The sequence below is a fragment of the Anabas testudineus genome, chromosome 16, assembly GCF_900324465.2.
Source record: "Anabas testudineus chromosome 16, fAnaTes1.2, whole genome shotgun sequence".
Taxonomy (NCBI): domain Eukaryota; kingdom Metazoa; phylum Chordata; class Actinopteri; order Anabantiformes; family Anabantidae; genus Anabas; species Anabas testudineus.
In genome coordinates this window covers 9,928,983-9,956,372 of record NC_046625.1, presented here as the reverse complement: position 1 = coordinate 9,956,372, position 27,390 = coordinate 9,928,983, and the positions used below count along the sequence as shown (strand labels likewise).

Here is a 27,390-nt window from a genome sequence, read left to right as displayed (position 1 = left end):
TGTATGTTCGCATTACATGCTCTCTGAAACATATATAGTAATAACCCTTACACTATAGATGCACTGTAGGTCTTTCTGTCAATTTCTTCTGAAATCTCTCACCGTCGATCTTTTGTTTCATTCTTCTCCCAGCTTCTGGCTTGTCAGTATTTCTTCTGCTCTCTCTTTCTCTCTGTGTTGTGTGTTCCTCTCTTTCTCCATTTCCCATCTTTAGATATTGTGTGTGTCTGTATATAACTCTGATTCTCTCCTCCTCTCACTAATTCAGTCTCCCTTGCTCTCTCTCACCCTCTTTCTCCCTCCTTCCTCCTCCCCCTGTCACTCTCATTCCCTGCCTAATTCACTGGAGGTTTATTGGCATACAGGCAGGATTGTTTTGCCAAGCCATTACAGTTCAAAATTCAATGAAGGCACAATTCTCAAAATGTGCTTTCAGTCTGTTTCCCTGACTTCCCTCTTCCTCTTCTTCCATAAAAGTATTCCTGCTTTTTGTCCTTCAATTCCCCCTTTTTATGTATTTATTTTATTTTTAATGCTCTTATTCTTTCTTCTTCTGTATTTGTCAGCATTTAACCTCACCCCATCTCTATTTTGTCTTTCTGCTCAGCTTCACATTCCTCTTGTCAATCCCCTCCTTCTCTCTCCATTTGCCCTCTAACCCCTCAAAACCCTCTTTGGTCAATTTCTACCTCCCTTCTCACCTTCCTCAACCCTCCAGCACTTGCAGAAAAGTCTTTCTATGATGTGTTTCTCTTCCTTTAGTGTTTTGTGTCTCTTCCTCTTTAGTCTCACTCCATCATGTCACCTCTTCTTTCACAAATATCTCTTATCTCTCCAGGCCCTGATTTCACCAAAAATATATCATCATTTGCACCACCCCTCTTCTCCAAGGAGTGACTATTCTATTTTTCCATCCCTGATTATTTCCTGCCATCCATTAATTTTGCCCCCTTCTGTCTCCAGGTTGTTTCTCTGCCTTGCTTTTAATAACACATGCCAGAGGTTAACCTCATCTCCCTTGTTCTCCCTTTGGTGTGTTTGGTCTTTAACCACCCCCCCCCTTTTTTTTGGTTTCTTCGCCTCTCCATCTCTGTTTCTCTGCTCTGGCACCTACAGTTGTCTCATTTTCTTTTTTCCTGTTTTATTCCTGTTTTCATTATTCATAATTGTAACTTATTTCATCAGGCTCAGGCTCATTAAGCACTGACCCCCGCTGCCTCCTGAACCTCCTGGTTAGCACACATCACATGCAGCTATGCAGTCTTCCTTCCTTCTGATGTGTCTGCTTCTCTCTTTGAATCATACACCCGACTCCTATGAACCTTATCTCATCAGCTTACAGCTACTGAATGTCTGTTCTTACCTATCCCAGCATCCTTATTTGCTCTTGATATGGCCTCTTCTTTCCAACCTCATCCCCTCCTCCTCAGGTGCACCTCTACTGCAGCTCTATCTTTCTCTCCTTACTTCTCCCACCCTCTTTATCTCTCCATGTCTCCCCTGTCCCCTCCTTATCTCACTAGTGTGTATGTGTGTGTGTGTCTCCTCTCGTCCCTGTTCCCTCCCTGCCTTCCTACTGTCCTCCAGGTACGTTTGCTGTACTGCTCCCAGGAGGAGGCTGAACTGGTTTTCCGAGCTGCCTGGGCTGCCGGTCAGGCTGGGGCCTCGCATATGTGGTTTGCTGTGGGGCCAGCTCTCTCAGGTTTGGGCATGGAGAGCCTGCCCCGGGCTCTGTTTGCTGTGCGGCCCCAGGGCTGGAGGGATGAACCTCGCCGGAGGATTGCTCGGGGAGTATCTGTGCTGACTCATGGGGCAGTGGCAATGCGCAAGGATTACGGAACCACGGGTGGTCCAAACTTTGTCACCAACTGCATGACGGATGCCAATCAGACTGAGAGACTGCGGGGCAGGATGAGGTGAGAGGGAGATATCGGGAAAGAGAAAACTCTGAAGGGAGAATGTGAGGAGGGAAGGAAGACAACTTATAAGTTGTGGGCTAAATATAAGTCAGTTGGCAGGCTCCAGGCAAAATATGTGAAATGGGAAGAAAAAGAAATAGAGACAGGATAAGGAGAATTCTACAGTATGTCACAAGTTGGTTTGGCGCCAAGATGAGCTGGAAGGAATGTAGGTGGAGTTGGCAGATCCAGTGTCAGAGAGCAAGCACAGTGGGGATATCTGAATTTGGAGCTGGCTATCATCCATGCAAAATAGTTGTTGTTGGTCTGTGTAGTTGTGAGTTGGCGAAATTACACCAGCATCTGTAGCAAGCAGACCATGTCTCATGTATATTAATGAGCAGGCTTTAATATATTCCTCGCAGGCTGTGCAAACAGTAGCGCACTCTAACAGGTAGCTCAAGTGGTTATGGTTATCATTTTGGTTCATTTTCAATGCCAGTCTCCCTTGCGCCACATACACATTGCACAACATAATACTGTATATCAAGACTATTGTGAGTTTGGACAGTGTGAAAATGAGCCAAACATGTAAGCAGTCTGTTTATTAGCAGTATTTTTAAATGAAGCACAGCACAAATTATTTGGCAATTAAAGGGAAATGATTAATGGATTCTTTATTTAAAAACTATGTCCAATTAAAGAGGAGGAATATATTCTCATTTAAATTTTTTGCACTGCTACCTGCTGTTCGCTGTTTGTAACTACAAGCTGATGTTCCTTGTGAGGCTTTGTGTCATGTAACAAAAAAGATTTCAGATTATGTGTTTTGAAGCCAGAAAGATGACATGAGGAGACAATTAGAAGGTCTGTCCCGTGTGATTATAGGCATGTAACTGATGCAGAAAGCAGCAGTTGTTGACTTCAAAGATCCTGACAATTTCGTGCATCTGATCATTTGTCTGTAGATTTGATTACAGACAAGCCCTGACTGTCACAATGGAGGTGCTGTGATTTAGTTTCAAGTGGGAAGAGAACAGGGCAGGATGTTTCATAAAAAACGGGCTTATGATTTCAATTTTCTCCTCCTTATCTTTCCAAGAATACAATTGTATGTTTTTTTCTGTTATTTACTTACTGTTTGCCTTCTACTTTTGTTTTCAACATGCAGGTATTTCAGCAACATTACCCTTGGTGGTCGAGACTACTCCTTCAATAGTGACGGTTACCTGGCCAACCCCTTCCTGGATGTAATTTCCTGGACACCTGGACGTGGATGGGAAGATGTAAGAACATGACATTGATTATTTATGTTTAATCATGTGTTCAGAGTCTTACTTTAAAGAGAAACCTGTGTGCTTGCATCATGAGATTCATGCGGGCTGTAATATTGCCCTATGTGAGCAAATGAAGGGACAAACTAGTCTAGCAAATGAACCTGGAGGAGGTTTTGCACTGATTCGAGTAACATTCTTGAGTCATAATCTTAAGTAAATCTCTTCTGCACTGGCATCTGTAATAAGAATATAAACCTGACAGTGACGATAGATACGTCGATGGGTTTGTGATCATGCAAGGTTCCCTATGTTCACTAAGGTTACCGGTACCTGAGGCAACTGAGAGAATTTTTAACCATTTGATGAACTTTGTGTGCTGTTGCTGTTTAGTTACTGTTGTTTCTCTGCATCTCTGCTGTTTCTTGATTAAAAGGCACTTATACTATACCATAAATGCACATACTACTGATACATGTAGTGACTAGGGTGTCTAGGGATCATACTTTTGATAGCTAAACTAAATTTTGTTCAATTGTTTAACTTGCTTATTAGGCAAAACAAAAATATGTTTCCATCTTGTCAAACATCAAGTTCTGCTCCTTTTTTTGTTTTATATAATCATAAATTGCATATCTTCTATATCTAGGTCAAGGTCTGACAAAATATGCAATGTGCCCATTAGCAGGAACATGTGGGTACCTGTACCTTTAAACACACTTGTTGCTCTAATCTTCCCTGCTGGACAACGAAAGACAAAAAAAAAATTGATAACTATTAACACTTTAGCATTTGACACTTTAGCAGTCAGAATTATACTTAATGCTTAATTAAATTAATTATAATTCATTAACTTAATTCTGATTGCTTTGTGTTTTGTATTTAGAAATTTGCATTTCCCTTGACAATTGCTGCTTGCTGAGATGCAGCAAAGCAATAGTATTTTACACAAAGAGAATGCAACTTTATAAGAAACTAATGTCATGTGAATAACTCATATAGTGTCACATTAGCTTGTACAGTGAAATTACACTAGGAAGAGATTAATTTGTAGTAATCAATAAAATAAAAATCATTAGTTGCAGCCCTGCAAAAATACATCATATAAACATTTTATTTATTGTAAAAAGCAATGTTTCTGTGTTATTATAATCTACAGCGGCTGATCCGTTTGTATTTTCTGCCTGTATTAGGAATTATTTGCTGTTACATGAAATGCAGATTTTAACAAAGATGAAAATTTCCACCATTCACTACCGTTTGCTTGTAGACCAAGCACCAGTAGTTCAGGAGGTTCATATATATTCTATAAAACTATGGCTTGTTCACAAATCCATTATACAAAAACTTGTAACCTGTTGTTTTTCCCTTTAATATGTTGAGATTTTACTCCTGCCATTGTCAGAAGAGAGAGCAATACTCATTTTCTACCACACACCAGCACCTCAGCACCTCACAGGACATGTATAAGGGCACACAGCACTCTCAAAACAGCACATTACCACAAATACATATGCTTCCACATAAGCTTACAGGCACACACAAACACAAATAAACACACTGGTGGTGCTCAGCCTCCTGCTGGTTTTAACAGCCCACCAGAGTCCAGTCTCAGCGTGTCGTAACATGCTGACTCCTGCCATATCCCTCAAATCCCTTTCAATTAGAAGCTCCTGCGCTGGTCCTTCGATTCTGTGCAAACCCAGGGTACGAAAGCCTCCCACACACACAAACACATGCTTAGAGCTTCCACATATTCGCATGTGTGCACGAACAAATGAGGGCACATTCTGTATGCTTACACACATGTGCTTACACCCTTCTTGCGTAAACTCAATTGCACGCACACACACACACACATCCACAATGAGGATAAGACGTTGGTATCTGCCTATTATGCACATCCACGCTGTTAGCTCTCCCTGAATATTTAATGCTCTCTTTACAATGACTGCACCATTACCTAGAGCCTGGGAGCACCCGGCTTAGCTTACTGAAACACTGCAGACTGGTACTGAAGGTTGTCCAGCATTAGCATTGCTTGTCTGCCTATGAAGGCAATATGCAGGTGTTCCAGGTTCCAAGTTAATGTACATTCATAGCCAATTTCAGCTGTGAAAGGATAATGTTTTAGATTTAATTGCTTCCCAGTCCTAAAACATTTTAAACAAACCAGAATATATTCGATGCCCCAATTTTTCCAGCATTTTGAAAAGTGGCAAATTGTATTCTATGACTGTTTCTGGTATTTCTGTTAGAAGGTGGAGTGTTCTCCTGCTCCTGTAAGCTCTATCTGTTTCCTGTCTGTGTTACCTGAGTGTGTTTTGATTGAATGTCTGTTGCGAAGCTGCGGTCGAAGTGCAGTCAAAATACTGTCATTGTTACCACCACCTCCCCCTCTCCCTGCCAAACCTTGTATTACACAGACAGGCAGGATGCACAAAGCTGCCAAACCTTACTTTACTGGCCTGCTTAACTATTCCTTATGTCTTCTTTATGTGTGTATGTGTGTTTACTGTATATCCTGTATATGCATGAGTTAACACACTTTCTTTAGTGTGTATCAAATCTTGTCACAACAAGACAGATGTGACTTTCATCAGGTGATCATGCAAAGATGTGTCAAGAGGTAGATTTACAAAAAGAGTCTGCACTGAGCCGAACCACTGGGTGTGGTGCCTTGTGTTGTTTTCTAAAGCCTGAATATCCTGCATCCAACATATCCAGAGTGCATATAAACAATGCAAACAGAAGGGGAACACAGCCAAAGGGATGCTTGACAGACATTTTCAGGTCAACAGTGGACACAGAACAATGTGGTCTCACAGCATTGCTCAAAGACAGATTTTAAAAATCACAATGAAATCTTTTTTAATTAGTAAAACTAAAAACTATTTTACACACCTTGTTACAGAAAACCTGTTAAATCAAACTAATTGAAATTAGACTATAACTTATGTTCCAGGCTATTCAGTGACACCTATTATTTGTACAACAGGAAGATGTGAGTTACTTTTTCATACTACTTAGTCATTATGTAAATATTTATGTTCAATACTTGAGGTCACACTGAAGTAAATGATGAACAAATATATAGATATCTGGCATGTATATCCAATGTAGCCCCAACCATTATTATTGCCTTAGCACATGCACAGATTTATCAGGTAATTGCTCCCATCCAACATAACAATGAATATTTAGGGCTTGGCATTCTAAAATTGAGTGAGTGGGTACTCTATTATATACTGTAGTATATTACCTGTATAACATAATCAAGTCTGGTTCTGTGGGCCTGCAGTAAATACTACCTTTTCTGAAGCTTATAATACTCAGTTATATTGAGACTGTCAGTGCGTGTTCATTAATCTTTGTAGTTATTTTGTGGCCCTGGTTTGTAGTGCTGCTATTTGGGATTGTATTATTCTGTACAATTTATCAACTTGTATAATGCAAGGTTAGACAAAAGGATGCAGTCTAATAAAAACAATAGAAACAAATTAGTTAATTGAACATCTTACCAAAATATGGATAGCAATAATTGAACAATAAATTAAAAAAGCTTAGCATTTACTGCAGGTCTTGCTGCTATTACATAACACTGTATGGATCTTATCTAACCTTTATGTATGCAGCTGAGTAATTGTAAAAGGTTAAAGGGTTGTCTTTATAATTATTATTCAATATAATTGAGCTTAATTTAATGTTTAATGTCGGATCCTCTAACATATATTTTATATTTACTGTGTAGCTGTAAGCAGTTATAAATGGTGTATTACAATGTAGAAAAAGCTTTGATACAAAACAATTATAACAAAATATTTCGGGTCCTTTTGCTGGTTTGACAGCACTGTAATTGTGTGTTCCTTTAGATGTTAATAAAACACACATTTTAAGGACACTTCCACATCAGGTATGTTCACTGTATACACAATAGAGGTGGGCCTAATCCGAAGCAATGATAAAACAGCTTAAGAGAAGAGCTGGACCTGCAGAATTTGCAGTGTGGGGTACGACCAAACCTTGTTGGCACTGCTGTAGACATGGACCACAGTTCCTGCAAGTGCATATTGCAGAAGACCTCTCCTAGACCTCACATACGACAGCACTCTTTAAAAATAAGCACAGTAACATCTCTCTCCACTTATTCTCCACTGCAAAGTCTCTCCCAGTACAACTGCGTAACGAACAGCGAGCAGCAGAAAAGATCACATGCACTTCCTTTGAATTCACACAACAAATTCAGCAAACACTTTATCTGCAAAGCCCACAACATCATGAAAGATCCCTCCAAACCCATACCACAGACTCTTCATCTCTAATGCACTGACTGGAGGTACAAAAAACTATCAAGACCCTTCTTGCTAAGCTTAAGAGAAGCGTCTCAAGCTGTTAGGTTTCTGAACAGCTTGAGCACCAAATTCAAAGGCCTCGTAGCTGAAATACCATCACTATGCCATGTTTACTTGGAGAGGAGTTAATACACTGGACCTTGTTTACATCCAAGCTATTTCTTAACTATGAAATATCTGGTATTTAAAATAGTTCTTACTTTTGACCTTTTTGTTATTTTGTGTCATTCAACTTACAGCTAGCTACGGAAATAACCTGGAGATAGTGAACCTAACGTTAACAGTTAGCTAGCTAGCGCTCACAAACATGCAAAATGTTTCCATAATTTAAAGTCACCTTTACTTACTCAACTAAAAGTTCTCTTAAAATAACTTCACAGCCTCCGGAAATCATGTGCTTAACAGACAAACATCGTGTTTTGACACTATCCATTCTGTGGTTTGGAAATATTTAGCATTAGCTTAACTGTTACTAGCCGACAACAAGTGGGCTCCAGCCGTCCCGCCATCTTGAAACTGTGGCGTTCATGGTCACAAAACTGCGTAAGTGATTCTTGAATTTGGGGTCTCAGTGGCTAGCTAAAAACATTTGTGAACCATAAATAAAAACATCAATTGTCTTTAATTGAGGTAATGTTTTTTAGTAGACAGTGTTTAAAGTGTCCTCCTCAGCACTCTTTCACATTATGTTAGTTCAAGGTATTGACACTTTCTGTCCAGAATCATAGACTTGTTGCTTGGAGTGATGTCCAGCTGCTGTAATTATGTCTTGTCTTAGGTGAAATGTATATAAGCCGCGTCCCTGAATTATTGTAGTGTAATTTCTTATTTATGTATACTTTTTCATTGAAATACAACAGTTTATTAACACACAAAGAATGCATATCAAAATTACATACCGTGTTAAATAATGATTATTGCAATACGCATCCAGATACAAAAACAAAACTAACATTAAAATTTGATAAGCAGTAAATGTGTGTGTTGTGTACTCCATCCCTCTCTAATGTTTCTTTCACCTGTTCCCCCCAGGTAGGCTGGTGGGAGAATGGCGTGCTGAGGCTTCGGTACCCAGCCTGGTCCCGTTACGGACCATTCCTTAAACCGCCTGATGATGCCCAACACCTGCGCGTTGTTACACTGGAGGAAAGGCCATTTGTCATTGTGGAGCTTGCAGACCCTGCATCCGGTACCTGCATCCGTGACTCAGTGCCCTGCAGGCGACCCCTTAATGCAAGGTTTGAATCCCTTTGATAAAAGAGACAAAAGGAATATATAGTATGTTGATGTGTATTATTAGATATCAGTTGTTTATTATTCTGTATGGTAATATTTAAAGTGAAATAGAAATGTCTTCATTTTTCTTTCTGTACTGGAAAAAACACAGTGAGGTGAGAAGAATCGAGAATAGTAGCCGCTTTACGCTATTTACTAGTGTTTTGAATAGAGTTCCTAAGCTCTCATGATGCCATCCAATTGAGGTGACATCAATCACCTATCAAAACTGTGGTCTCTTCACTTCCTGACCATAATCAATAACAGACTGCTCTCCAGAGGATCAGTAGAATGACTCAGGGGTCTAGAATCAGATATGTCCACAGTGGAGCTTTATGGTTCATCAGCCACTGAAGGGATGACAGCACCTATCCTACACTGGTCGATCAAATCTGTCGCCAAGGGTTTGTCCACAATATTCCTTTCCTATAACCGTTTACTTACATTTTCTAGGCCTTTCCGTTCCTTTTCCCTCCTCTCATAACACATCTACTGTCGAAACACAACCTCACTCATAAATCAGTGGCCGGTTTTTAATGCTTTTTGTGTGACACTTTTATTTTGATTTTTACTCCTTATTTCTTCTCTGTGACTTTCACAGTGCCATCCACGAGGGTGTGGCTCCCATGAAGCAGTGCTGTAAAGGCTTCTGCATTGACATCCTCAAGAGACTGGCAAAGATTGTCGGATTCACGTATGACCTTTACTTAGTGACCAACGGGAAACATGGGAAGAAAATTGATGGGGTTTGGAATGGCATGATTGGAGAGGCAAGTATTTGTTTATGTGTTTGTGTGGCTGCCTGTGGTTCTGCCTGTCTGCCTTTTTGAGCAATGTGTTCTCAATGTTGGTCCCATGTCACTAGCAAATATTTGTGAATTCTCTGTGTATGTGGGTTTCTTTTTGTGCCTTTGCATATTTTGTGTGGCAGTTTCAGTGAACAAGCTGCATACAGTAGTAGCATTTCCTTAACCTGAGCTTCTGCCTCCTGGGTGACCATGTAAACGCTATGTGTCAATCAATCGCGAGAATTATGGCCACTTAACCACTGCCAGCAATCAGACAGCTGTCATATATTACACACACAAGCACAAATGTGGTGACATAAATATACACTGTAATCGAGGGCCAAAAAACACACAGTTACACTAATTAGAAGGACAAGCATCATGGCTAACACTTGCAGAGAACACATGCTCTCCTGCGAACAGATCCCTGTTTATCTGCAGAGACACAATTTTGTTCTCACAAACACAAAGAGGGACAGAGACACACATTGTCACACACCCCCTGGCTAGTTGTGATTAGTCCTTGATATTTTCTCAGCAAAACTCACTGAGGTTCATGATCCCCCATCAAGAAAAGAAACAGTGATGCTGGCGAAAAGATATAAAAACAAGCACACAAACAGACAAGCGCGCAAACATGCTCACGCACAAACTCAGATCGATATTGGGGCTGCTGTTTCATTGAAGTGCCCTGCTGTTCCTATCTTTGTCCCACAGGGAACTTGCCAAACACAAGTTGTCACGGGTTCCAAAACAGTTCCACTGCTCTCGTGCTCGGTCATTCATTACTTGAGTCAGAGCCAGAGCTGTCTGTCGAATCTATTTTCACATGCAAAAGGCCAAGTGAATTTTGTTTTCTCAAACTAATGTCTGTCTTTTGATCAGATGTCCAAAGCCTGCCATTCTTTGATCAGGTAATCCAGAGACTTGGCAAAGTTGAAGGGAGGGTGCTTTGCTTCATTTTTCTGCTGATTTGCTCTGAAGAGTGGATGTGCCATGTCTAATGTAGATTAACATTTCACTTGTACAGTCAGCCGACACAGCAGTTTTTAGTTTTTTCTAGGTGATGGCAGGGAGGAGATGGGCCCCGGCTCATTTTGTATGCTAAAGAGATGCTCAAGAGACACGTGTTCGGTATTTGTAGCAGATTGAAGCCTTGGCCTTTCTCATACACGCATATCTGAGAGAGTACAAAGGGTCAGACTACAGAAATCTCACCATAACACCAGGAAACAAACCTTTGTGGACTATAAAAGATTGACTTAGTCTATTTAATTGATACAGAATTACCCCTAATTAGCTTTCACTGACACTGCTGGTTTTTATCCCCTTCAGGTGGTATACAAGCGAGCAGACATGGCAATTGGCTCCTTGACTATCAATGAGGAAAGGTCAGAGGTAGTGGATTTCTCTGTCCCCTTTGTGGAGACGGGGATCAGTGTCATGGTCTCTCGTAGCAATGGAACTGTATCACCATCCGCTTTCTTAGGTAAGAGGCTCTTTTTATGTGAAGTATCTAGCTGATGTACAGAATCTAATCTAATTGTGAAGTGTTGAGTTTGCATAAAATGTCTCACTCTTTGGCTGCTGGTCCTCACATCAAGATTAGCCATTACTTTTTCTTAGCTGTCTTCCCAACTTATAGTTTCACTCCGTCAGCAGACTCAAGGCTCCAGTGGGAAAGCAGTGTTATTGGCCTATAGACTGCACTGAGATGATAAAAAAGAGAAACAGTGTTTATGGACTTCTGGAGAAAGATTTCTCCTATGGTTTCTATATTTTTACTGCATACAACAGTATATAGTACACATTGTACCAAGGTCATGAAACTATCTTGTCCTTTCTGTTCCTATAAATACTACTACTACTAATAATAATTGAATAATGCTTTAACATTACAACACTGTATTATTTTATATTACCGTCATTTTTTTGTTTGTTTCTTTTCAAAGAACCCTACAGTCCAGCAGTGTGGGTGATGATGTTTGTCATGTGCCTGACCGTGGTAGCTGTGACCGTCTTCATTTTTGAGTTCTTCAGCCCTGTGGGCTACAACCGCAGTCTCCAGACTGGCAAGAGTGAGTGATGTGTCTAAGGTGCCTGGGTTTCTGGTTTGATAGATAGGTCTGCATGCAGTCCATCACTGTTGTCACATATATCAAACGGACACTGAACACACTCCTGGTATGTGGTTAAAGCAACCATCACAGTAGAAATGATTTTTAATATGAAAATGAACTTTTTCTTGTTTCAGTTGGGTCTGTTTTCTTGCTGCCTGATCAGTTCGTTATCATTTTTTGAATGCGCTGTCCTGAATCTTTAACTGTGAGTGTGGCAATGAGAAAATTATACCTACAGTATGCTGAACTATGCCCAAGTTTTCTTGATATTGAAGCAGCCATTTATAATTCAACAGCATAGTTTGTACCCCTGTGATATTCAGTATGCCTGATGCCTCAGTCCAATACCCAGCCCAACTCGCCTCCTTTACCGCATGATTGCTGTGCTGTACATAATTTTACCTTGCTGTCATCTTCCCCTATATGCCTCTTATTCACTCTCATCTCTCTTCTCCCTTCCTTCCTCACTCCTGTAGTGTTTCTAGCCCTTTGAATGGTGATTTGCACCATGTGGTTTAATCATTTGTAAGATCACATAGCAGCTGAATTGAAAGCTGCCACCCCTGAAACATATAGTTACTTATGAGCTTTGATGCCACAAAGCTTGCCAGGTATTTTCATATACGGTAAATCCATTTTACAGATCATTCAAGGACGTTTAATTTAAATCAGCTGCTTCATCTGTAGTCAGATGCCAGTGAATACACCACTGCACCATGTATTGACTGGATTGCTATCTTGAGGAACAATAATGATGTTGTTCATTACATTTAATTTTCACTGTCTTTCTCTCCTTCATCACTCTGGGCAGAAGCCGGAGGGTCTACTTTCACTATAGGAAAGTCTGTATGGCTTTTGTGGGCCATTGTCTTTAACAATTCTGTGCCAGTGGAGAACCCCAGAGGAACCACCAGCAAGATCATGGTGCTGATCTGGGCCTTCTTTGCTGTCATCTTTCTGGCCTCCTACACTGCTAACCTGGCTGCTTTCATGATCCAGGAGGAGTATATTGACACAGTGTCAGGGCTCTCGGACAAGAAGGTACTTCACTGCATGAATACTGATTAAGCAGGGAAAGCAGAAGGAGAATTAAAGTCTTAGAGTGAGCCAAATCCCATGCATTTGAATGTTAAATTGATTAAAGCACAGGAATTTAGAAATGAATAAAATCTCATTTAACATAACTCAATTACCACAGTTCTTGAATACTTAAAAGACAGTTCTAAATACTACTTTAAGATTTGACTGTGCATGGAGTGTTGTAAGTTAGTCTGGAAAGTGGACAGAAATAGGTCAGACAGATTGTTGCACAGCCTGGTGTGTCTGATGCCCCTTCCTTCTCTCTTTCTCGCCTCCCTCTGCTCCACTAGTTTCAGCATCCCGAGGAGCAGTACCCACCTCTGAAGTTTGGCACGGTGCCCAACGGGAGCACAGAAAAAAACATCCGCTCCAACTATCCAGACATGCACCAGTATATGGGCAAATACAACCAGAGAGGAGTGGAGGACGCCATTCTCAACCTCAAGACTGGGTCTGTCTGCTACAACATGAGCTTTTTCATTCTGTCATATTTACACATATTATTATACTGTAGATCTCTGCCTTCCAGACTAATTGCTTTCAATGCTTGTTTATTAAATTAAACAAGATTGCTCTAACTTTCCTTAGGCAAATATAAAACAACACTGCTGTTTGCTTGAGATATAATTTTTTTTGCACTTATAGACTTACAAGGTGCTAGACACCAACAGCAACCAATATGATCATGTAAGAAATTATTTTGTACAAATCGCCAAGCTTATAAAGAAACTATTTAAAAGACCTAATAACAAAATAAAATCCTACAAGGAGTGATATATGATATGTCTCTTAGCAGCCATTATTTCACCAAATATAAAAATCAAACCAAATTAGGATCTTTTATTGTTTTATTTTGTTTTGTTTTTTATTAGATATCAGACTCGCTGAAGATGAAATAGAAGAGTTGAAATTACAATTGCCAAAATAGTGGTGAAATGCCGGAATGGGTCTGTCATGAATACTTCAATTGTCTATGTAGAATTTTACAGTTCCCTATAATTTACAGTAATTGTTTGTCTATTCAAATTAAAGAGAAGACAACCATGGGATAAAATAGCTCTAGCTCAGCTGCAGTCAAACATTTGACAAGACAATGGACAAGGTCCACTCAGTAGCTGTTAATTTTGATTGTATCAGTCTTTTAAATTAAACGTTGCTTCCCCATAAATTTATAACTTTACATTCATGTTTTCATTTTCACTCTTTGCTTAAAAATCAATATTAAAAGTTAATTATTGACCTTAAAAACAGGAGTTGATGATCATTTTTAGTTGTTGGCAGAGCCTGTCATTTTTTTGTTGTAAGCATGATCCACAGCTGCATTCTTTTTAACTGACTAACATTTCACATCTTTTGTCGCACTTCCTGCTTCCCTGCTCAGATTCTCTCACCTTTACTCTCCTTCTCCACCTTCACCGCCAGCTCCACCAACCCCACACGCGCGCAAGTGCAAGCAGCATTTCCCTCTTCAGTTTCTAGTAGAATCTCCATCACCCGTCATGTGTTGGATAATCCCAGTTTACTTTATCCTAAGCCTCTGTCATCATTTCCCCCTCCCCACTGCCTTGACACCACAATTATAACTCAGTGTTAACAAAAATGAGAAACTGCTTTTCTCCAGGTGCATTTTTTTTTCTTCCTCTGTACGTGTCTTTCCATTTCTTTTACTTTTCATCTGCCCTTTTATCTATTTCTCTTCTTGTCTTCTTTTTTGGTCCATTCTTTCCCCTCTCGGTGTACTTCCTTGGTGTGTCTGTATTTAAACTTTATAATCCTCATCACTCTCTGGCTCTATCCCATGTCTTCTCCCCCTGAAGTGTGTAAATCTCCCCTCCTCTCTCCCTGTCACTGTGCTCTTCGCACCGTATAAATCCCCATCCTCCTCCTCCCCTCCGCCTCTCCACCACCTTACCGCTCACTCTTGCTCGCATCTTTCCCTGATCTCTGCCTTATTTTATTCTCCTTGTGTTTTCCCTCTTTCTGCCAAACCTGCTTTACTATTCCGCCCTTTCTCCCTTTTTTGCTATGATTTAACTTTTGATGCCCTCTCTGCCGTATATTTTTGCACCCAAATTCTTTTCCGTGGTACATTGCAGAAATCTACCTTTATACCTGCTCCGCTGCCTCAGTCAGTCTCACCATCCCTGTGCTCCCTCTCTGCCATTAAATGATGAATGAATTCTCCCTTGATCCCTTTACAGAAAACTGGATGCTTTTATTTATGATGCTGCAGTATTGAACTATATGGCCAGGAAGGACGAAGGTTGTAAGGTGAGGAGTAACCCACAGAGGCACGTTTGTTTACATGCAGTGGAATTGACAGATATGTTGGATTCTTGTTCATTTTTCAAAAGGTATCTGTACGTTTTCCTTTTTTTAAGGTGATGACCATAGGCTCGGGGAAGGTTTTTGCCACCACAGGCTACGGTATCGCCCTGCACAAAAACTCACGCTGGAAACGTCCTCTTGACCTGGCCCTGCTGCAGCTGGTGGGAGATGGTAAGAAAAATATGGAAGGGGAAGGTAGAGAAAAAAAAAGGGACAAAGGGAAGGTTATGGACAAAATGACAAGCTAGAGAAATGAGCGACAGAGTAACACAAAGGTGGGGGGTGGATAAAGACATAGGGGGTAGATGAATGAGAAGATGATGATACGAGGTGTGGAGAGAGTGATGGCTATAAGGGGTTTTAATTGTGACAGAGGGAATAATGGTGTGTAGGAGAAGGCTGATGGTGCTCTAAGGAGGTTTGTAGGTCTCTTTATTGGCTAAAAGAAGGGAGGAGGAATAAAAGGAGAGGTGGGAGCAAGAAGAACAGTATTTGTTTATTTCAAGCATTGCAGAATTTATTCCATTCTCTTGGTGATAGTGCACATGCTTTCCTCCATTTTCACTTCTCTCAATCTCTCTGACTTTCACTCTTTTTACCCTTTTTCTTCTTCAGCCGGTAAAAGAAAAAAAGGATTTACTTGTGTGAGTCAGTGTTGTAAAAAAGGATCATCACAACTTGTGCAGTGACAGATTTACACTCATTACAGATTAGCTGAGACTGACACAGAGAGTGGAGAAGTGTGAGGGAAAAAAATAACTGAAGAGAAACACCTGAAAATACCCTGAGCATGAGATGCGGGAAGAGTGCACTAAAGCAAAAAGAAATTGGATAATTGAATAATTGATAGCCATGGGAGCATTATTAGTATGCTGTTTGTCTGCTACACACACTAGGATTAGTCCATGGGAGGACAGTTCCTTGTGTTCGACTGAGAGAATCTGTTTTTAGCAAGAGTTGTAGTACGCTAATGCTTGATTGTCATATTACACAGTCCGCCACACGCATTTATTGTCTCAATCACATGCTGCATGTTTGGCTTTTCCTCGTGTTTTAAATCAGCTTTGCTTATGGTGTGGCGGACAAAGCCCTTTAGCTGTTTCTGGCACGCAGGCACTTTAGCTGCTTACACACTGATAATGCCAATTTGGTGCCAAGATCTATTAAATAAGACTGGCATCTAGAGCTGAATAGCTGGACCTGGAAAAGAATGTGCGTGTGTGTGTGTGCCCAGACAGCCTTGACGTGCCATGTCTGTTGCTCCTTTTAGTTCCTGGTACATGCCCTTGTCCTTGCGCCTGCCGTGTGTAGCAAAAGCCCTGAACATCAGCTGTGTATGCTGGATGGATGTAGTTACAGGGAGGCGTTGAATGCTGAGGGTTCTAGTTTTAGGCAGGCATTATTGGAGTGGATTACTAAGGCAGAGGATTAGTTTGTGTGGCTGCGGTGTGGGTGGGGTGGGGGCTCACATTCAGCCTGCCCTCAAAGGCTGCATCTCAACATCTCACCCTGCAGCTCAAGGACTCGGCATCACACCTTCTGCTGGGCTAAATCATGTCACAGTGTTACATCATTATTGTACCATGCTGCGTTGAGTCATATCATTTTACAACTGCATTAGAGGATAGAGGGGCACTGGAGAAGTCTGCCACTGCTTTGTCAGCCCTATGAGTGTATTGTTCTCGTTATTGCAGCCTCTGGTGATTCATACCACAGTTTCAGGAGATGGTCCATTGATCTCACTACAACTTGTTTCCTGATAAAGCAAAGCTGCTGAGTAGCAAGATTTCCTTTTTGCTCTTATCAGATCCTCTTCTGTTTTTTGCATAGTATCGTGATTTTGATTCCAAGAATATATTATTCAGTGAGTAGATATTAAAAAATGTGAGAAGCTGGGTTTACAGCTCTTGGATGGCAGAGTGGTTTTTCAGAAATCTTGCAATGAATGCCGAGAGGTTTGTCATGCTTTGATAAAAGCATGGGGCTTGTACTCAACAACTGTGGAGCTCAGCATCTCTGGACATGTCTGGCATCATGCCACTTCTGGCAGACAACAAAATGCAAACATGCACGCACACCCACACACCCACCCACACACACATATACACACACACACACAAATACAGTTTCCTTTATTAAATAATGTCTTTGCAGTGCATGCCAGCTCCGCATTTGTAGTGTGCCAGCTCTACCTGACCTGACCTGCCAGGAATGACAGAGGTGGAGTATGGATTTGACACACCTGTCAGATTTGGCAGGCCTGAGCTGGCTGCAACAGAGAGGTAGAGACAACTGCCATCACAAAGGTCTAAGGGAGGGAAGAAACAGGCTCTTTGAGAAGAGAGTCAGATTGTAGAAGAGGGAGACCAAGAAGCACAAGATGAATCACTTGAAGTCAAATGGCAGGAAAAGCCAAGAGACGAGCCTCACAGCTTAGAAAAAGGATTTGGATGAATATGTGAAGTGCAGGACAGACATGAGGCTACCTGTTTATCTGTACCCTTCACACTTGCTGTTTTTACATCAGGCTCCTATTTCGACACACTGCTACTGTAGTTCAATAACATGGTAAATCCTCTTCTACGGAGATATATTTTGGAGTTAAAAACAGACCATTGTGTCTTGCAATGTATTTGTACACAAGAGAACCAGAGTTACCTGGATCTGCTAGTGGGCTGCGTAGCACTGTATCCATCTGTTGCTGTAGCTGCGGGCCACGGCTGATTGGCTAATGATGTTCTACAGGAGACACATTAGCCAGATCACACAGATGACTGAGTCGGCTTCTTCTAAGCTGCACAAGCACAGCTAATGATGGCACATATGAAAAGGCTAGAGCTTGCGTTTTCGCAGAACACTGTAGCGTTGGAAGTGGATGCATGACTTGTCAGCTTTTAAACCCTGCTTTAGATGTTTGAATTGGCATAGCTCTGACTAATATGCAGTAAAATGCAACCCCGTCAGACCTGGTTATTGCAGTGCTGCTCGTGCTGCCATTGCAATTAGTGCAACAGAAAGGTCTCATTACAAGTTCTGTTGGAGAAACACACCTTTTTCATTCCATTTTGGGGCTATTCATCGCTATGTTTACACCTGCAACCTCCCAGGCCGGTCGGGGGTTTAGCAGCAAAGCTTGGTTTTACTAGGCAAGTAAAATCAAAAATGAAAAGACGGAGTTGTGGGTAAATTGGTCTTGCCTGGTTCCTGGTAGGTTAACAGATGGGAATCTTGAATCCCTAAGGCTCGCCACCTAGATGGAGATTTTGACCGTCCCTCCAGCACAATTAAATGATTATGATCTTCTCCCTCTGCTTCTGTCTTTTCCTATCGGTTCTCTCTCTCTCTTCATCTTCACATTTTCCCTCCTTTTCTCTGCCCTCATCTTCTTCAAGCTGAGGAGTGTTCCTGCTGTTTGTCATAATGACACAATCTCAGACTCTCGTCTTCCATCTCTGCTTCCCTTGTTCCAGCTCCCTCTAACTCTCTCCCTGTCTCTCTGTCTGTCCCATTTCCCTTGATGCTTTCATGGAAAAAGAAAGAATGACACTCCTTCTCCCTTTTTCTAAAACATTCTTCCCAACTCTCTCATTACCTGTCTCCATCTCTTCCATGCTTGTTCAACTGATGACTGTGACTCCTGGTCTCCCTTTCTCCTCCTCTCCTCATTTACTCTGGGTTACAATGTTGAGATTAGGTTGTCGGGGCCATTTTACTTCTCAGTGCTTCTTCATTGTTTTGGACTCTCTTTCTCTCTCAGTCTGCTTGTTGTTTGTTACTTTGGACTCACTGCTGTTTTTTTTTATAACTGACCCTTGACCTTAAGAAGTCACCTTGAATAATGGACAAAACAGCAAACAACACACTATTGTTGACCAGTTCCTCAGACTGAAATAACCTTAATCTTCACTGCCTTAAATCGTCTGTCCATGATCCCTTCATCTCTTACACTCTTTGCCTTTTTTATGCACATACACATACACATACTGTAAATGCTTCTCCTCTCTCCCTTACCTTTTCTTTTTACCTCCTCTCCACTCTTACCCCTTTTAACCTTATCCTACTCCCCTTTTCTTCCTTATCCTTCCCCACCTCCGTTACCCAACTCCTTTCCAGATGAGATTGAGATGCTGGAGCGCCTCTGGCTGTCAGGTATCTGCCATAATGACAAAATTGAGGTGATGAGCAGTAAACTGGACATCGACAATATGGCCGGGGTCTTCTACATGTTGCTGGTGGCTATGGGCCTCAGTCTGCTTGTGTTTGCCTGGGAACACTTAGTCTACTGGAAGCTGCGCCACTGCATGGCCACCAGTTCTGGCAAATTGGACTTTCTCCTGGCAATCAGCAGGGTAAGTGTTTTTTGTCTGCCTGTGTACTGTTTTGCACTAGTACTGCTGTTTTGCAGAGAGTCTGAAACGTGATGTAACTCCTCTAGGTTTAATTTCTACCTTTCTGTAAATTTCTGAAACTCTACTCTTTTAAAACGAGTGTCCTTAAACTATACTAAACTGCTCTTCATATAGCCATATGCACACATTTAATTTTTGTGTGCTTCCTGTTACTATGTGTAACTGTTAAAAAGTGTGACGTCTGGGGTCAATTTAATTTCACCCAGTCAATTCAAAAGATTAATTAACATTCAATTTCGCGTACACTTTGGAAATTCTGTTGTTTTGACAGTGACCTTGACAGAAACAACCCACAGTATACGAGTGTGATTATTGTAGCTTCACTGAGAGTTTATCCTTTTCCACTACTGTGACTATTATTTATTCATCTATGTATGCAACTTCATTAACCAAACAATGCACAACTGTACTATAAATAGGAATGGATGTTTATCTGAAAAATAGCAATGTTGCATTTTTTTAAATTGGAAGTTATTTGCGATTGCTGTTTTAAGATTTACATTCTCATCCACTGACATCTTTGTCCTTCCTGCTCTCTATCTTTCTATATGCACTGGTAGTAGTGCACATGATTTGTGCATGCTCTCTCTGCACATCTGAATCACCACATTTTTACATATATGTCTGTGCACCACTGTGTCCAAACCAACATTGTATTTGTACTGTATTGTATTTTATGTTATTCTGTAAATAAGGTCTGATTTTACAGTTCAGTGAATCTGTGTTCTGTTTTTTCCCTCAGGGCATGTATAGCTGCTGTAGCTTTGAGGATGAAACAGCGCCAGGTGGAGCAAAATCTTTGACTACTCATCACCACACTGCAATAGTTACAGTCCCGTCCCAGCCACATGTTGTCTCAACATCTATGACCAACCCAGCCATTGCCATGGCGCAACAGCAGCAACCACCGCAACAGCAGCAACCACAGCCCGTCTACAAAACACCTCTACCGGGCTCTCCTCCCACCGTGGTGCATTCTGGGACAGCACTGGGTCCCTCCAATACCCCAATTGCTGGTGCACCCCTCCCTTGCTCCACCTTCCTGCCACGGCCAGATCGTAGGCTGGCTGTGGTGGATCGCTGGAGGCTGCCTAAATCTGCTACAGCCACCAATCCTATGGCTGTAAGAGGGGGTATCACTGACATGGGACCCTTTGCTCAGAAAGTGCCAACAAACTGGGCTTCAACTGCTGGAGGGAGTGGGGGACTTGACGGCTATAAAAGATACTATGGTCCCATTGACCCTGAGGGACTGGGGCCCTGCATGGAGCAGCAGGCAGGTTCCCAGACCCCCAAGACTATGCCCAGGGGCCACCCCCAGCCCCCTCCAGCCAGTGTGGCCTTCTACTCAGAGAAGGGCATGGACCACGGGGTGGGGAAGAGGGTGGTGGGAGGTGGCAGCGGAGGTCAGGGGAAAGGGGCCGTTAAATCTCTGGGCACTCCCAGACTGCCTCCTAAGAGTCAGGCCCCTCTGCCTCCTACACCTCCGCTGCCACACCCCTCTCCCCCTCTCCCCTCGTCCTTCTGGAGGAAACGCAGGCCCAAGAAGCCCAAAGAGCCTGGAGGGCCACTGTATGAGAACATTTTACCACTGGGGCGGAGGGGAGGAGCACGAGATGGAGTGAGGGAGGGAGGAGGGAGGAGGGCACGCCCCCTCTCTCCCCCGCTCTCACTTCCTGTGCCAGTACCCCTTAGCCCCTCTTATACCCCTCCTTCTCCCTCTGCATCCTTGCAGTATACTTCCTCGTCCTCTTCATCAACCACCTCATCTACATCCACGTCCTCATCTGCCTCATCTTCTCGCTCCTCCTCTCCCACCTACTCTTACAGCTCCTCTAGGAGCACACGAGACAGGACTGGAGGAATAGATGGCGAGGATGATGATGACGATGAGGAGCTGACAGAGGAGTCAAGTCTCCTCCTTGGCAGAGGGAGGGAGAGGGAACGTTCAATCATCCGGCCTCGTTCCCTCAGCCATGGACGCCTGCCACCACCCATACCCCCCAGGAAACCACGCACATCCTGGGGTGACAGAGAGAGGGATCGAGAAAGGGAGAGAGGAGGGAGTCAGCTGTCTCAGCTGCAAGAGTGGTGGGCAAGCTGGAGTGAGAGAGAGAGGAGTGGAGCAGGTGGAGAAACTGAGAGGCAAAAAAAGGAAAAGAAGAGGAGAAAAGAGAAGGAGAAGGAGAAGAAGAAAAAGAAAAAGAATAAAAAGAGGAAAAAGAGGGAAGAAAGGGAAAGAGAGCGTGAGAGGGAAAGGAAGCGGCGAAAGGTGAAAAAGAAGAAGAAGAAGGCACTGAAGACAAAGAAAAGGAAGAAATCAACTGGGGGTAAACATTCTGAGCCAGAGGAGGGAGATGCAGAGCCAGATAGGGAAGGGGAGGCAGAAGGAGAAAGAGGAGGATTACAAGACTACGCATCCTTCTCTGCCCAGTATCGGAGCACATTTGGAGAGAAAGGGAGGGATTCGTGGGAAGGAGAGAGGGAGAGAGGCAGGAGAGAAGGAGGAGACGAAGGAAATGACAGAGAAGAGGAGGACAGCAGCAGAAGTAGAGAGAGGCATCCCAAATCCTCACACTCTCATTCCAGACATCGAACCTCTAGTAAGCGCTATCCTAACCTCCACAAACTACCTGCATCTGTCAAATTTTGGGTGAATGGAAGAGGAGATGACTCCAATACCCCTCCACCATCTCTCCATCCACTGATATCATCGTCCAAGCGGAGAAGAAGTGGAGGAATGGACAGAGACGATAGCGGTAGGGTTGGGGAGCGGCGTCCTTTATTAATGCATTATGAAAAAGAGAAAGCACAGACAAGAGAAGGGCTGTCCTTCCATGAGTGGGACTCTGAAGATGATGAGGGTGATGATGACGAGGAAGAGGAAGAGAGGGGGAGAGTGAGGGACAGGGAGGAGAGGGGAAGGAGAGCTGGTAGGGGGGCAATGTCTGAGTCAGAGAGGGACAGGGCCAGGGCAGAGGACAGTTACTCAGATGAGGACTCATCAGGGGAGTTTGGCCGTTTCGAAAGGTACTGGGAGGGAGGTGCAGGGGGAAGCACCACTGGAATAGGAGGCATAGGCGGAGGTGGCTGGTTCTTTGGCACCTACCCCTCCAGAGAGAAAGGGGGCAGTATCAACAGTCGGGATGATTCTTTACTTGGAACTCGGGCGGAGAGATGGATTGGTGCCGATTTCTGGGGGCCTGGTATAGGTTGGGGATCAGGGGGAGGGAGTGGAGGGCTCGGTTCTCAGTGGCCACCACCCCCCGCAGCCTTCCCTCCACCTAGAAGATATTGGTCTATGGACAAGATCCCTGTGAAGGGAGAGAAAAAATGGAAGAGTGGAGGAGGGAAGAGCAAGGGGAGAGCTAGGGACAGAGGCGAAGAAGGAGGACGGGCCACCATGTGTTCCTGTAGTCTTTACCCTCAGCCCCATCCTTATCCACATCCCCACAGCCGCTCACACACCTCCCATTCCAAGAGAGGAGCCACACCACTTTCCCATAGCCAGGAAGAGCTTCTCCCCCACTGCCACAGCTTCAGCGGGAGCTCTCGTCCCAAGCCTCTGCCTCCCAAACCAGATCCCAGTCAGGCCAAATCTGGCAGCCAGTCTAACCTCAGTCTCAGCACACAGCCTACAGACCATCCACCTCAGCCTTCACCATCACCTCCACAGCAGCAGTCCATGTCTCCCACCTCTCTCCCAATGACCATCGCGCCTCCGCCATCCTCATCATCCGTCTCACCACCAGCAGGGGTAGGGATGGCAGGCCAAGGCCAGGCTCAGGCTTCAGCCAGTGCCAAACTGCAGTATCAGAGACTGCGCTCTGTGCCACAGCCACGGAGGTTCTACTCCCCGCACCTGCCACTTAAAGCCAAGAGCCTGTGTTCACGCAGAGGGTCAGCCCACTTCTCCAGCCTGGAGAGCGAGGTATGACAGGGGGAAACGAGAGAGGGAGACGTGGGAGTGAGCACCACTGTTACTGAGAACCATGGTGCCGTGGCAGCCAGGGATGACACCAGACATCTGGCTGCTTTGGTGACCAATCAATTAGCAACCATCACTGCGGGAACTAATATGGACAGTAGTTCTTATGCTAATACTACTTTGTGTGAGAACCACACAACCGCCACCCGCTCCATTGTACGCGTTCTAGTGAGGGCGACAGTGAGACGCCACACCAGGGTGAGCTACATCTATTTGGATGGTTCCCATGACGATGAGAGTGAAAGTGAGGCTGCATCACTGGGGACAGAACCCCCAGAACTTCTCCTTCGCTCAGAATTGAGCCTTGTGATGTCATCTTCGGTTCTCCTCCCCTCCCCGAGTCACAACTATGGATAAGAATAGTCACCAACCTGTGAGTAATGATGTCATATTTGTACACACAAGCACACACACGCTTGAGCACACACAAACACACACACCACACACACGCACACACATGCTGAAAACGTCTCCCTCCCTCTGGCTTTGAGAACACACCTTGGTGGGATGTGGATAGACCCACCCTCTCCCAAAACATGCCAGCGTTTGGTCAATAGACTCTGGCTCCCTGTCCTCATTGGCTGTAGGCTATTGAACTGGATTGGTGGACTGCTTCTTGCCGTTGGAGAGACTGCCCCCTTTTGTAAATCAGTTGATATGAAAAGCAATGCAGTCACCTCTCTCATGCACTCTGTCTGCCTGAGGATCTTTCACTGGACAGTGAGGACAGTACTATTTTTCTGTCCGTTGACCTCATAACAACATCAGACCCATCTAGCTCTACCCCAGGACCATCTGCGTGATGTCATGTTTTACTAGAAACCCTTTTAACCAATCAGATTGAACAGGAACCACTTCTCCTTGTTGGAGCTTGTCTTGTCACCTCTGGTTCAATCAGAACTCAAACACAGTTGAGTATCAGAGTATTTGAACAACAAACTGAACTTTAAAAAGAGAAATAACAATAAGAAAAAAAGGACATGTAGCAGATTTTCTTTTATGTCTGTCTTTCTTCTTTTCATACGCAGACTTTTCTCCCAATTCCCTCTTTTTTATTCTATCGATATACTTCTCTCACTGTGTTAGTGTTTTAATAAGGAGGAGGCTGGATGTGGCTAGTGTTGGAAGTGGGAACGTCTCAGTAGCGGTGCCAAATTTCCACTCAAGAGCTTTTAAGCAAGATTGATTTTCAAGTAATTTGTTTTCACAGATAAAGCCCCATCTTTTCTTTCTACATGTGAACAACACATAATTCATCATCATGTAAGTGGATCAAGAGGATGATTGGTGCAATATCTGTAATTGGCACTAGATGGCTGCATCATATTCAAATATTGGAGACAACTGTGCAAGAGGCTTCTGGTGAGTTAAATAATATTAGCTACAATACAAAATACAGAGAGAAGGGTGTGCAGCTATGAACTTTATTACTTTTATGAAAGTGGCCAGTCAGGGTTTATACGGAGGGAAATTGAAACCATGTGCAGTGCATTGTAAAAGCTCTTGTAGGATATTATTGTATTTCACTACTATATTGTATCATAGCAGAGTTTGTAGATGATGGATTATATGAAGCACAATTCCTTATTGTATTTTTCACATGGGCCATGCATCACATTGCAACTGCACAATCTACAGGTAACATATTTTGCTTATGTGAAAAAAAACATTAACTTGACACTAACTCATTGTTGCTATTTATGGACAATAAAATTCACTGTTACTAAGGTTCAAGTAACAAAGTACCACAGACACTGAGTATACGATCGTGCGCTTTGATTATTTCCTTTTGAAAAATAGGACTGAACAATATACTGTGAATGTTTTGAGTTCAGATTTGAGTTGCACATACAGTCGCTGAGACATCACTGAATGCAGTCAGTAATAACTCCTATTATCAAGATTATCACATGACTGTTTGACTTTGAGCAATATTCCCACCTTTAATGTGACAGGGATGCAATGGCACATCTGTTTGCGTTTGAAACATTGTAATTGTTTTTCCTCTGCTTTAAAATTAGATCATTTGTTTCGGCCAGAGTCAGATGTTCCATATCTTAAATGATTTTCTTATAGCTGGGATAGGTTTCATCTAATTTGGTCAGATGTGATTGTAATAAATGAGTCCGCAGCACCTGGCTCTGGCTGACCAATATGAATACAAAATGCTATGTGTTCAAGAGAGACTAGTGAACTGTAGCGTTGTACCTTCTGTGTGCCAAAAGCCATCTAATATGTAAACTGTGCCAATGTTACCAACACTGCATACACTCTTTATTTACATAGGGTCAACATATCCACCTCATCTCTCACACTAAGACCAGCCACAGCCCAGCTCTTCTTCTATTGTAGATGAATGTAGCTTTGACATGATGTAGCAAAAGAACACCTCCTTTTAGACTTTGTAGCTTTTTGGATGATGTTGATAATGGCTAGAAGGAGAGGGGGTTGATCTGCTATGTGAGGGACTGTGCGTTATGTTTGGGCATGTCGTCACAGATCGAAGGCTTAGTTGACCTACTCAGTTTCCCATTTAACTCTTTATCCTTTCAGTGAGGGCAGGCTGTACTTTTTATCTGCACATGGATTGCTTTTTTCTAGGTCTGTATGAGACAAATTTTAGTAAGTGATGTCTTTGTTTTTAGAGAAATACTTTTGCCACTTTGCATCATTTGGAAAACCCCAGAATCATTGCATGTTTAGGTGAATGAAATCTCTAAGATTTGTGGTACTGTGGGAGGGTTGTGAAGTTCCATTGTAGCAAATGCTTAGGAGCCGGGGCAGCCACTTTTCAGTGAGGTAGTAAGCTTGCGCTACTCTGCACCCCAACAGTGGAAACCACAGCAACAGTTCGGCTGCTTCCTGTGTAGTAGGTCGCAGTGAATTTCAACCAATCAACAGGGCTTAAACCTGATATGTCATTGAGTATTATTGATTTCTATTGAGGCGCTAATACTTAAGTCTGTGACTGCATGAACAGAAGAGACTCTTTAAACCCTCTGGCTTATTTTGTTCTATTTATTTTTATTTTATGCTGAGAAAAAAAAGAATATATTAAAATATACTATGTTTTTGAGAATGTACCATGTTATACTGTGATTTAACTGAGATATTTTATTGTATTCAATTATCATTTGAATTCTATCATTTATCTATAAAGAAATATATATGTACAAATAAATATATACATATATATACATACAGGTATATATATATATATTAGTTAAGTTTGGTATATTTGGAGGAAGTGTTAGATGAAATAGTTTTAAATGTTTTAGCTTTGTAGCGATTCTAGACACTGAAATCATTTTGAATTTCGATTCCTCCTATATGACTGTGAAGACATTAGTGCCTGTGACAAAAAAGACAAGTAAAAGTCTAAACTCTCTATTCATCTGTATCTACTATAGCTATCAGTCGTCACTCCTCTCGTACTACCTAACATTACTTTTGACATTCACTGCGTTTACATACTGTATCAGTGTGTTTCTCTCTCGCGGTCTGCCGTCTTGTTTGCTTTGTCCTGCTCTCCTCTGGAGTTTATTTTTCAGTTTGTTTTTCATTACTGAGCTTTGAACATTCTCCACCTCTCCCCATTTAAAGTTTTTTTCACATGGCGATCACACCCCGTTGTTAATTAACCCATCCATTGACCTATGTTGTTTTCCTTTGATCACGTTTTTTTAAATATCAGCTCATTTCCCTGTCTGTCTCTCACTTAGCAAAAAACAGAGACCAGTAGATACTGTGTTCTTGCTCCTTTTGACTGATTGTTGATGATGATGATAAATTAATTGATTGATGAATAATTAATGAACAATGTTACTATAACTGATGTGACTGAAGTGTGTATCTGACGACCACGCCACTGTAGCAAG

The 27,390-nt window shown here is 42.5% G+C and overlaps 1 protein-coding gene across 1 annotated transcript; it reads left to right on the top strand.

Annotated features, from left to right (window-relative positions):
- Positions 1-1,225: 1,225 nt before the first annotated feature.
- LOC113171052 lies at positions 1,226-23,796 on the top strand. The gene is made up of 13 exons (XM_026373425.1): positions 1,226-1,916; positions 3,070-3,184; positions 8,557-8,762; positions 9,401-9,569; positions 10,923-11,076; positions 11,540-11,665; positions 12,519-12,748; positions 13,078-13,238; positions 14,989-15,058; positions 15,169-15,286; positions 19,229-19,464; positions 20,267-20,834; positions 20,943-23,796. The coding sequence occupies exons 1-13, from the start codon at positions 1,393-1,395 to the stop codon at positions 23,459-23,461; spliced, it is 5,196 nt and encodes a 1,731-aa protein (XP_026229210.1). The 5' UTR covers positions 1,226-1,392; the 3' UTR covers positions 23,462-23,796.
- The last annotated feature ends 3,594 nt before the right edge of the window (positions 23,797-27,390 follow it).